At 38.9% G+C, this 12515-nt stretch overlaps 1 protein-coding gene across 1 annotated transcript in view; it reads right to left on the bottom strand.

Annotated features, from left to right (window-relative positions):
• The window catches only part of cmn (calymmin), a 33927-nt gene extending 25710 nt beyond the window's left edge, over positions 1-8217 (bottom strand). The window contains exons 1-10 of the mRNA XM_074663765.1: positions 8016-8217; positions 2976-3035; positions 2827-2871; positions 2693-2752; positions 2520-2564; positions 2151-2189; positions 1992-2041; positions 482-533; positions 250-294; positions 128-169 (exon numbers count right to left, since the gene is read on the bottom strand). Coding sequence (XP_074519866.1) covers positions 128-169; positions 250-294; positions 482-533; positions 1992-2041; positions 2151-2189; positions 2520-2564; positions 2693-2752; positions 2827-2871; positions 2976-3035; positions 8016-8217 — 640 coding nt within the window. The remainder of the gene's footprint in view (positions 1-127; positions 170-249; positions 295-481; positions 534-1991; positions 2042-2150; positions 2190-2519; positions 2565-2692; positions 2753-2826; positions 2872-2975; positions 3036-8015) is intronic.
• Positions 8218-12515: the final 4298 nt, after the last annotated feature.

The following is a 12515-nucleotide window of genomic DNA, read 5'->3' as shown; positions in this document are numbered from 1 at the left end:
AAAAAAAATCAGGGGGGATATTTGTTGTTGAAAATGCCCGGCAACATGTGAACAAGGTCTTAGTCAAACTGTCCCATCCCAACCCTGTGGCTTCAGACACTGCTAAATGTTACAAAGACTACACTACCATTGCTGCTCATCCCAAGTCCCCCTGCTGCAGCACCATGACCTGAAAGATATCACACATCTTCATCATTTACTGAAGGGAAACCATTACAAGAATTTCTTTTTAATCACAGGGTTTCTCACCGTTGGGTTTTGCTCCACCCCCCACACCAGCTGAGGCACCGTTACCTAGGAGACAACAAAGGACGCAAGCACAGAAAGACCTGTGGTACCTGTGGTGGGCTTCTGATAGCTCACTGAAATATGTCAGTAATGTTTAAAATCCCTCAGATGACTGCTCTACTTCAGAGCACCCATGTTATTTTAAGAATGCAGACTCAGACTCTTTGTTAAGTTCACAGTCAGATCATTTTACCATTGCCTTTGACCTTCTGTCCATTGTATCCACCAGCTTGTGCACCATAACCTATAAAATAAATAAATGAAAATAAACATTTAAGTCTTTTTTTTTTTTTTTACACAGATCTAATTAAAATTTCCAGACCAGTTGAAAAATTGCAAAAAAAAATAAAAAATTGCAAAAAAAAAAAACAAGTGTTTTTCTGCTGGATTTTAAAAAAAGTTCTAGGTAGGGTTTGCAACAAGAAGAAATGGAAGTGAGAAAAAAAAAACTGTAAGCAATTTATCAAACAATTGAAGTGAAGTAGGCTGTTCATCAGCTGATCAAAAGTTTAACACCACAGCTAAAAAGGAAAGCCCCCCAAACCCCATAAAACCAAAGGACTCAGTGATGAGGAGCTCCACTGTTCTTGATGTGTTTCCTTGAGGCTGTGTGAACATTGCTCCAACTGGTGAAGATGTCTTCATGGAGGATCATCCACTGTCTGGACCTGATGTCCATTTCTGTAAATGTCCCTCTCCATCCATCCCCAAATGTTGTCAGAGTGATTTAGATCAGGGGAACATCAGGATGGTCCAAAGAGTGAGCGGATTCCTCTGAAGAAGTCCTTTGTCAGGCGCCCATTGTGACCTGCAGCGTTGTCCTGTTGAAAAACCCAGTCATTCCCACACAGACCAGGGCCCTCAGTCATGAAGGAGGCCCCCTGCAACATCTCCACAGAGCCAGCCGCCGTTTGACGCCCCTGACCAACCTGAAGCTCCATTGGTCCATTGAAGGAAAAAGCCCAGATCATGATGGCGCCCCCTCCACTGTGCCGCCGTGAAAACATCTCCAGTGGGATCTCCTGGTCATGTCAGTAATGTTGAAGCCATCAGAACGTCAAGGTTCAGGTTTTTCTCCTCAGAGAATCATACTTTCTTCACCTTTCAGTGTCCCATGTTTGCTGCTCTCTGAAAAAGTCCAAACGGAGAGTTTGTGGTGTTGAGGGAGACGAGGCCTTTGAAGACGTTTTTTGTTCTTACATCTCTTCTCTCTCAGATGGCGTCTGATGGTTGTTGGGCTTTAGTCGGCTCCAGTAACTGCCTTCATTTGGATCTCATCTCAGCTCTGGTGAAATGGTTTTGGGTCTACCTCTGGACTCATTTGTTCCCTAACCCTCAGGATCTTTGAAGAAATCCAAAATGTCTGTATTACTGCATCCAACCTCAGCAGTGATGGCGTGTTGTGAGAGGTCTTGCGGATGCAGCTCAACAATCCGACCACATTCAGAGAGAAAAAGCTTTTTATCCTTTGTCATCAGGAGGTAACATGACAGAGAGAAGACCTGACAGGAAATCACACTGATCCACGTATCAGCTGATGAGCAGATTATTTCACTCTAAACGTTATTTGCTATAAATTGCTTACCTCATTTGTTTTCCTTAAATTCTTAGATTTACATTTACTGGTCTTAAAGTTTAGATCTGGTGTGTTTCTGTTTGTGTGAACACAAAGATGCTTCATGTTGTTACATGTGTGTCATATCATTGCCTTTCACTTGTTGTCCATTGACTGGGCCGGCTTGAGCTCCATGTCCTGAAACAGAGATAACAGTGCCTCTTTCTATATTATGGAGTCAGAATAAACAGATTATTTTTTACAATGTTTGTTTTTCACTGGGTAAAACTGGTGTAAAAGTTATTACCATTAGAGTTAGCTCCATTTCCATGTGGTGAATGCCTGCCTGGATTACAAACAATATGTGGAGAGGAACATGTAAGGTTAAAGATGTTCTAGTTAAGAGCCAAAAAAATGAGATTTATGAAGATTCACTTCAGAATGGGAAAAGAGGAGCATCGTTTGATTTTCCTGGAGTTAAAGGCATCAAATTTGAGCTTTTGCTGCCACCTGCTGGTTTCATTTTGTGTTGAACCTAAAATCGACCCACACTGAGAAACGTTCCCTGTGGTTTGCCAAGCTGTCTGCTGCTTTGACCAGCTGTTACTCCAAAGCCTTATGAACAACTCCCAGCATGCTCTTCTTTCCTCATCAACACTTTGGAGGATTAACCTACCTTTCAGCCCTCCTCCATTGGTGACACCAGCTGCAGCACCATAGCCTGAAGACAGACCAACAAGGTATTCACATTACATTTCCTCAGTGTAAGTCCTGACACAGATTATGTGCTGCCTTTTTCTTCTTCTTCTTCTTTTTTTAATAGATCTGTGTGATGCCATCTTCACTCACCCATGCCCTTTGTTGGGTACCCTCCATATCCGTTCCCTGCACCCATGGCCTGACCCACACCTGAGAAAGAAGTCTTCAGTTTAAAAATGTTGGAAATGAATGGCTAAGTAAATCTGCTGTGATGGTAACTTCACCTTTAGACGGCATCAGCATTCGTCCAATGCCCCCACCGTTCCTGCCTAAAAACAATCATCGTTACAGAAATCTATAAATCTATAACAAACATGATACCTTCATTTTTCTGACGGGGCAGGAAAAAAACCACATGATATGATCAGTGTACCATTAAGTTGTGGTCCTTGTCCATTGGCAACTCCAGATGTAGCCCCATATCCCCCATATCCTGAAACAACACACACATGTCAAAAAATATGTTGACATATTTCAATGGCTCAGCCATTGAAATATGTCAACATATGTGGATGCAGTGGCGAACCATGGCCCCAGCCACTGGGCCTTCAGTAGGACCATGGGACCACACGTGGCAATAAACAATCAAAAAAATAAAAACAATAGCCAGAATCATGTGACATGGAAGTTCAATATATTGATAGTTTTGCAGGATTACAAATTTATCATGTGCCTGAACACTGCAACACCTAACACAACTTCAAACAATTAAAAAATTAAGATATAAAATTGAAAAAAAAATCAACTTAAAATCAATCACTATGCTCACAATGGGCCTCATTCACGAACAGTGCATAAGCACAAATTTGTGCTTAATTGTGCGTACCTTTAGTGATATACTGTATACTCTCCTGGTGTCTCCACCTCATCCTCCTTACAATAATGTACTCCATCTTTTTAGATCAGGTTAAAAATAAAGACTAAAATAGAGGAATATGGGAAATAACAGGTACATCCAGAGTAACATACATTTATTTTGTCTCTTTTTTTCTCGTCATTTTTCTCCTTTTTTTCTTTGAATTAAATGAAATGAGAGAAGCCAGATATGTATTCAGTACCAGATGTAAAGGGTGTTTATTGTTAAATTGTAAGATGTGCATCAAACTTCCAGCTGCCGTCAGGTTAACTTTCCATTATGACAAACGGCTTTAATCTGACATCAGATGTGACGGACAGTTAATATAGATATAAATGTATATGCTGGTTCAGACGGTTACATTAAATAGTGATTGCTGTGATTGTTTATTGCATTAAAATGTGCCTGACACTTTGGAAACCTGCCTCTGTGCGCTTGTCACCAAATTACAGCTGCGGAGGGTGCGCTCCGCCCTGCACCAAGGTTAGACCAGGTTGGAGCTGGCATGCGCAGCGCAATTTCAAGCTTTTCTTCAAAAGACAGCCTTGAAAACAGAGTTTCAAGTAATCCAGCAACCACACAGTCTTATCTGTTGCTTTCCGCCATTTCTCTTCACGTTCTGCTAACTAGATCTTCTCTTTTCTCCTCACTCACTCACAGCTACAGTTCGGCGCTTAACCATTAAGTATTCGAGAATCCCCGGAACATGACAGGCAATGATCCCGCCCACAACTTAACAAAATATGATTGGCTAAGACAGCTGTCACTGTCAAATTGTGTCCACATTCGCTTGAGTTACACAGGCATTCGTTGCAGTTACTGAAGGCCCTGCCTGCCAGAACGTGTCACTGATTTACCCAGATACCATCAAAAGAAAAATTGTGATTGGTCCATTTTCCATTTAGTTATATTAACCCACTGTTTGCCAGGACAAGCTTATAAAAAATAATACAACTCATTGCTATGATTTCATTGAGTAAAATAAATAAATAAAAACAAAATAAGACAAAATGAAATAATTATTTAGGATTACAAAAATTCTTTCTATATTTTTTATTAGGCCTTCACTGAATACCTTGAAGGTCCAGAGGGTTCCCCTCTGTGTGGATGTCACTTTTTAACTGAAGAAGAAAAAGGAACACTATGAATTTTTTTTTTACCTCCAGTTGTCAGTCAGAGTAGCAAAACATACAGAATAAAGTGAAGATTGTTGGTTTCAGTTTATTGTATTGTAATTTAGTTAATTGTTCAGCCCTAAGTTGTAGTGCCTGTTTGCAGTGTTGAAGCTCATGGGGTGATATCTACGAGGGTTGGTGATAGAATCTCTGCGCAGTAGGTTCCCTGTCTTGGTACTTTTATGAGATAAATATAAAACCTGTGGAAATGAAGGATTGTTATAACTGACTTTGTTTCTGCTTTCCTGTAATTTAAATTGAGAATCTTAGCAGCACTGAATTAAAAGATACACATCTCCTGCCTCTCCTTGAACCTGTGAATTTGTTTTTGTCAGCACCTTGGAAGAAGAGTCCTCTCCCTGACCAAAGGGTTTCCTGACTTCTTCTGTCTTTAATCGTGTGCCTGGTCACATACAGTAACTGATACAACTTCTAAACAGGATAACGTTACCAACATTATAATTTAATCCTTGCAAAAGATTCTTAAATGTGCTTTATTCTTCATGTGATTATTTTTTTACATAGTCTAACAACAAAGGCTGCACTGCTAAAGATGATCACAATAACCAAGACACTGAATGGCCCCATGATGTTTTTCTAAATTTAAAATTCATTTTAAAGTGTAAAGTATATGTTTCCCTAATCTACACTAAAGACTATATTAAAAATAATTTTGCAAATATAAGTTGAATTTCAAATTTCAGGGATGTTTATTTTCATTATCTCAGCCAAGGGGCTGTTAAAGATCACTGTACCTCCTTTTTAAAAAAAAACTGATTTACCCCGTTCCTCACCTTCATCATTTCCTACCTCACCAGAGTTGTAGTATCACTCTCTGTTTACTGAATTTTCAGCTAAGTCACAGAGTGAGTCAAATATTCTGCTGATCATTTCTGGAAAACAGCTGGTGTAACCTGTGTAGTCATGGAGGAGTGAGTGTGTACATGCAGTGGAACTATTCTCTTCTCCTCTCACAGAGGGATGTTAAATTTAGATGCACACTGCCACTAAAGCTGAGTCGCCTTTGATTTCTCAAACTGAGACCGCCTGTTAAGAGGAAAGAATATATATTGCCATTTCACATCATCACAAGAAAAGTTTGGGGACGGCTGAGCACAGAGTCCAGCTGTGTGGGGAGTGTTTCAGAGATTTCACTTTAACAGGATCCTTTGAAATTTGACAGGCAAACCTGAGGATGTGAAAGACATCCAGCTTCTCTTTTTTTCTCTTTTCAGCTCTTCAGGATTTCAGCAGGTTCTCTGCACTTCATGTTAATTCCCATAAACATGGTCTGACAATAGACTCCACATTTTTTTCTTTCAAATCTACAGACTGAACCAAACAGCATCCCTGTGAAAATCTGAGGGATAACATTTATATTTTCTAACCTTCAGGGGTAGCCAGAGACATTTTTGTCCTTTCAGGTGATTTTTAGCTGTAACTTTGTTTTTGTTTCTCCATATGCAATGATATTCAGTATTTTTTTTTCTTCATGAAAAATCTTGAAATTCTAAAAGAGTCTAAGGTCCATGATACACTGGGAGCAAATTTATGACCTTTAGAGGTAAACAGAGGACAAAAATGTCCTCTAAAACTTCTCTAAATAATAACAGATTAATATTTAATTGATTTTTTTTCTACTTTTTTCTCAAGTCATCTTCAGTATATTATAGTATTATCTATGAAAACAACCTAAAACAAGTTATTTTTCATACAATTGATGTTGGAGAACTTTTTTCTTTACATCAGGCTAAAACAGAAAAATTAGAAATAAGAATTGATTTTGATGCTTTTTTTGTCTGTGTCTAATTATCAGTTGGCTGCCTGAAATTCTCCCAGAAAAATTGCTATAAAAACAGAGCAGTTCAATATTTTTACTTGTTTGTTTTCCTCAGCTCTTTTGACCCACTTCAGTTTTTTTTTCTTTTAAACACCAAATGTTCACTTATTTTTATCATTTAGATGCCCATTGAAGTGAGTACTTATTTTTACATCAAAAATGTTGTAGGGCTGAGGATATTTTTTAAATATCAAGCTTTAACAAACAAAGGATTAGCACTAAAAAGTTTTTTGATGCAATTTTAATAATTTATTTATTAATAAATTTGTTTATTTATCTGTTTATTTTGAAGTGTCTGATTCTAAATGTCCTACCCTTTAAAAACATAGGAAGATGAAAATATCCCATTTAGTCACACAATAATTGCTGTTTTTAAAAGCACAGTAATCATACTGTATAATCTTGTATTCCCTAATTTAAAGATGTCATTTTGGAGAAAATTAGAACAGTTTTTTTTTGTGAACTGTTTACTATTAGATGAGACAATTTTTCCATTTTACCCGTTTTTTAATTAAATGTTTTGTGTTTTTAATTAGGACTGAAGTTAATGAAAAGATTTGAAAAAAAAAAAAGGTGGGAAAAAATGTAGAAAATTTGACACTAAAATTAAAACAAAACAAAAAACAACTGCATCAAATTATTTATTTTTTTTACTAATAGTATGTATGTTTTAGCCTGATCCCAAAGAAAATTCTCTAGCCCCTTAGCATTTATTGTATGAAAAATAACTCTTTTAGTGTTTGTTCTAAACCTTTTATTTTTCAGAATGAAAATGGTGACATCCTGTCATCAAATGGGCAGTTCAAGGGTTAAAATAATAAATATTTAGTGAATATTTGTTATTTTCTTATTGGGACTAAAGTTAATTGAACATTTTAGCAAAATAAGGAGAAAAAAAACGTGTTTAGTTATTACTGAAGTTTTTGGTCGAGGACACTTTTATCCTCTATTTACCTCAAAAAGTAGTTGATTAAAGTGACCCATGAGGATTAAATTACACAGTGGATTAGTGTAATCAGCAGGGGAAAATTACAACCTAGACTAGTAAAGGTATTTTTGTATAGAGGGGTCCACTGTCAAGCAGAAATGATGATCAGAAGACAAATCAGTATTTTTCAGAGAGCAACATCAAATCAGCTCTACTGACTTGGTGCCAGTCTACCAGACATAATCCAGTTTTTTTAAAGACACTGTATCACACACAGCATCTGTTTTCCTAAGGAGGCCCTGTAAGACCTGTCTTGGTGTGTCTCAGGCAAAATGTCATCTCACAAAGTGATTGTTTCAGTATTTAATGGCTCACATTAACTTTGATGCTATATTACTTTAGTAAACGTGTGTCATGCACTTTCCTGCTCTCTTGGACGCCTCAATCCTCCTAACACCCCATGTCCCCATCTTTATCCATCAGTTTCCTCCTCCTCACCTCATTATTCTGACAAATCACTAACCATAAAAAGTGAAGAAGGGGATCACAGTCAGAGCATGGCTTCAGTTAGTAACAGGCTCCTGGCTGAGGCCATCACCTCTGCATCCACTTACCCCCGGTGTGAGCTGCCTGCACCAGCCATAGGACCACCGTGCCCTGAAGAAGTATCTGTCCCCACATGGTGGATCCAAAAGAAAAAAGGTTGGGACCCAGCAGGAGAGTGAGGATGAGGAGGGTGAAGCTGGTGTGGATTACACGGCCTAATAGTGAGGGTCTAATATACACTCTGGTCTGGGGGCGTCCCCCAGTCTGCATATGTTTGCCCCTGTTTGACAGACCCTCCCCCTCAACACTAACTAACCAAATAATTAGAGCACATTTACACTTCAGAGGGACAGAGGAGCAAAGAGAGGGAGAGCTCCTCATTGGACACTGACTGATGAACTCTGGTTGTTTGTACGACTCCAGCTCTTCTTCCTCATCATTTCCTCACAGCATCTATCCTCACAGGAGCCAGGGTTTGCAGCAATTGTGAGCAAAGTGCTCTCTGCACTGAACAATTTTTTATATTCTAAAGCAACACTAAAAGAGTGAAGTACACAAGACGCTAACACACACAATTGGAACTGTGACTGAAGTTTACAAAACAACCTCAGAACTGGAACATTGATCAAATGTTGATTAAAAACAGTTAACAATGGTTTTCACTGATTTGGCGTGAAATGAAAATAAAGCAGAGAGAAGAAAACATGTTGAGATGGAACATTACAGATAAGAATAGGTTGGAATAAAATGTACTTTATAAATCCCCAAAGGGAAATTCAGAGTCACGTCGACAATCCAAGTATAAAGTTTATGGTGCAAAATATTCAAGAGTATATAAATAGAATAATATAGTAAGGGCCAATCTCATTTCTACCCCGTAGCCCTTGTTTTTGCTTGTACACATCTAGTGAAGTGGTGTCCCAGTTCACTGTAAGGTGAAGGTGAAGAGCTACACAGTCCTTGAAACTGAGACAAACCAAGGGGAATGACAGAGTTCCCATGATATGGATATTTTTTTTAATCAGATATCCAGTCCTTTGCTCATCCACGTTATTATAAGCCATGTTTTGAATTTTTGGTTGTATTTTGAAATCACTCATTATAATGATCTAGTTAACGCTGCGACAGCTACAGCTAATAATAGCTACACTGATGTCAGAACAGGGTGACAAATTCACAGCAAACAGCTTTCACTACAATAAACTGTATTTCATGAATGATGACAGATAAGCTGCATTCAGGACCTGCATCAGCTCCATAAGCTAACTTTAAGCTAATGTTACAGTGTTCTGAAGCTGCATTATATAGCTACTCAATACTGTAACGTTAGCTTAACGTTAGCTTTTCATAGCTTAGCTGTCTCATCACTCATGTAATGCAGTACATGGTAGTGATGTCTGTTTGCTGTGAATGTGTTGCCCTAACCTGACATCAGTTTATCATCACTTTGTAAACGTGTTCACTTTGGAAGAGAAGAAACAGTCGCTCTGCCTAAGACAGCCAGAGAGAGACTAGAGGTGATGATGTGACAGGGATTGTTTCTAAGGCCCTGTTTACATGACGCCGAAAACGGTCAATTCCGCAAACATTTTGTTGCGTTTTGGCCTTCCATTTAGATGAGACCATGTTGCGTTTTCAGTGAAAATAAGAGAAAAGAGACAGAGCTACTACAACAGGCAGGACCTAACAACAGCTTCCTTCACAAAAAAAACAAAAACAAAAAACAACAACAACATGAAAATGATCCCCCAACTGCAACTGGTTGAACAAATGAATTGAAAATACCAGGGGCTAGGGTCTTCATATTTTTGGATGCACATATCTGAAAATTTACTTAAATTCTGTTTTATGCTTTACTCTCATTTTGTACTTAATGCTGTCTTAGTATTTATTTTACAAAGTGTAAGGGTGTTGTAGTTTGGTGCTATGTAAATAAAAACGGGTTCATTGATTTTGCCACAGGGGCAGAACTGAACAAATGATGCATAGGGTATTGAGCTGTTTTCATTTTGCTGTGTGAGCCCTTAAGGTAAACACTGAAACTCTGAGGAAGCTCAAAGTGAATTTGTATGACCTGTCCATAACTATATCTGTGAAAGGACTGAACCATAGGAATGACTTCACCTTCAGACACAGGGACCCAGTTAAACTCATACTTCTGTGTGTCCGTCATGTTTCCATGGTTCCAGCCTATACACACACACACACATGCACACGACAAGCGGTACTTCTAAAGGCTGGTCGGTGAGTGAGAGAGGCCTCTTGTATATTTAAAAGGGAAAAAGTGAGTAAAAAGAGAAATATATCTCACCTTTCACATAGATTCCTCACTTTAAGTCCAAATCCTCTTCTTATGGGGTCAAGGAGGGGTTAATGTCTCACCATGCAGTCCACCCAGACCTCTCACATACTTGGCTTCTCAACAAACACTCTGCACCTCCACCGACAAACCATCAGTCAGGGTCTTCCCCACCTGCTGAAATGGGTCTTTTGATTTCCTATTTGAGCTGTCAGAGTCTAAAGCTGACCTGTACACCATATGTTTGATACTGATGGTCACTTCAAATCAGATCACGTGGAGCCAAAGGAACTACAAAGTCCAAGATTATCTTTGTTTTTATTATTCTAAGTGCAAATTAAAGAAAAGAGACAAAAGTGCTCGTGTCATGTGATCCATTTTAAATCACAAACCCAACCCTTTCAGTCCAAACCACAGAGAACAGAGGGTATACATAAATTCTATACATAGATTAAAGTTCCCCAGGGGCTGAATCCTATTTCATGTGGTTATTATATTCTGACAGAGGTATTTATGATGTCAAATCTCAAAGGAATCAATTAGCATCTGACACCATTTTCTGTGTAGAACATTAATCAAATCACATCTTCCACTTGTTCAAAGCTTTCTCCAACTTTATTTCTAACTACTGTTTGTCAGACTAATAATGGTTCCTCAGCTCCAGCTGTTCTTAGTTAGTGCTAACGAGCAACCGTTTGTGTGCAAATACACAAAGAGTAAAATGGCTATTTGTAGCTGCTTGACGCACAAGCTCCAGGGACAAAATCAATATTAAGTCTCACAGAGCTGCTGTCGAGGCTGTGAACCGTTAGCTTAGTTTGTTAGCCTTGTTGACCTCTAAGAAGCCCCTGCTGTGGATTTAAAATACAAAGATGAAAAAACAGACAGACACAAACGGATGTGCTAATGATGGTTCTGCCTCCACACAGTTGAGTCTGCCATGTGTATTCCTGCCCAGATGTGTCAGAGGCTCAGCAGCCGGAGGCTGGGACTGTTGGCTGACAGCCAGATGACTCTGCCAGCTCAGGGATTACACTTTCACTTGGGGATGTTACTTTAACCCTTGAATTATGTTGAAAAAAAAATTACGTTGATAATGTAGTGGGTCATTTTGACCCACACTTTGAATTCACCCAAAACAGTAAATAAACAGGTGAAACCAAAGACAGTTTTTTTTTTGATTATATAGATATTCAGAAAAGAGATATACAGTACATTTTAAACCCCACAATAAGTTGAATAACTATTGAGTAAAAGTTTTCCCCTCTTCAAAAACAAACTATTTTTCATTTCACTTGCCCCATTTCATCAGATTTTCAACATTTTCAGTGTTCTCCACATGATGAGTAGAGTATAACTATGTGCTTTCTGCAGGTTTAGGGCCAACACAACTGTCACTCTTTCCTCCTCCCCTTCATCTTACCCCTCAGTCTACCCCTTCCCCTTGGCCATCTGTTTTAAGGGTCAAGGGAAAAGGCTGAAAAAATATCTCTTAAAAACGAGACGCTACTCGATTTCCACTACGTCATCACCTAGACCAGGGGTCAACAACCTTTTTGAGACTAAAGGCTATCTCACTGGAAATGCGTGGCATGGAGGGCTACTTGTCAGATAAAAACTTTCTGTACATTAATCATAGTGAAGAATCATGAACAGACTGCTCACATGTCAATATCACTCATTTCACAATTATTATTGATGATTCACAGAACAATGGTGGTAGTAAGGAGCTCCATTGTGACTAGTGCTGTTTTTTGGAACATGCCTCGCGGGCACCCTAAGTGGTTCTTGCAGGCACCCAGGGCCCCACATGCACCACGTTGGTGACCCTTGATCTAGACGCTCACTGGCTGTTGTAGGCAGTGTGACTGTTTCTTCTCTTCCAAAGAGAACACATTTTTACAAAGTGATGATAAACTGATTCGAGCGACACATTCACAGCAAACAAACTTCACTACCATGTACTGCATTACAGGAGTGATGAGACAGCTAAGCTATGAAAAGCTAACGTTACAGTGTTCAGAAGCTATATTATGTAACTTCTGAACAGGCCCACTGTAACATGAAATTTGTCATACCCTTTGATTTCAAGTGAAGTCCTGGTTTGTCTCTGTTTTAAAGGCTGTGTAGCTCTTCCCCTTGATCTTATGGAGAATTGGGACACCTAGATGCGAATTAATGCAAAGGCTCACCTAAGGGCCCCATGTGTGAAGGGTCCCCTCTGATTGATCAGACTATTATAGTCTGATGGCATACTGTTTTGTTAACA

The sequence above is a fragment of the Halichoeres trimaculatus genome, unplaced genomic scaffold (genome assembly GCF_033239565.1).
Source record: "Halichoeres trimaculatus isolate MK-OKI-2021-1 unplaced genomic scaffold, fHalTri1.1 fHalTri1_scaffold_23, whole genome shotgun sequence".
NCBI lineage: Eukaryota > Metazoa > Chordata > Actinopteri > Labriformes > Labridae > Halichoeres > Halichoeres trimaculatus.
Note: the sequence above shows the minus strand (reverse complement) of the source record. Positions and strands in the feature narration are given on the sequence as shown.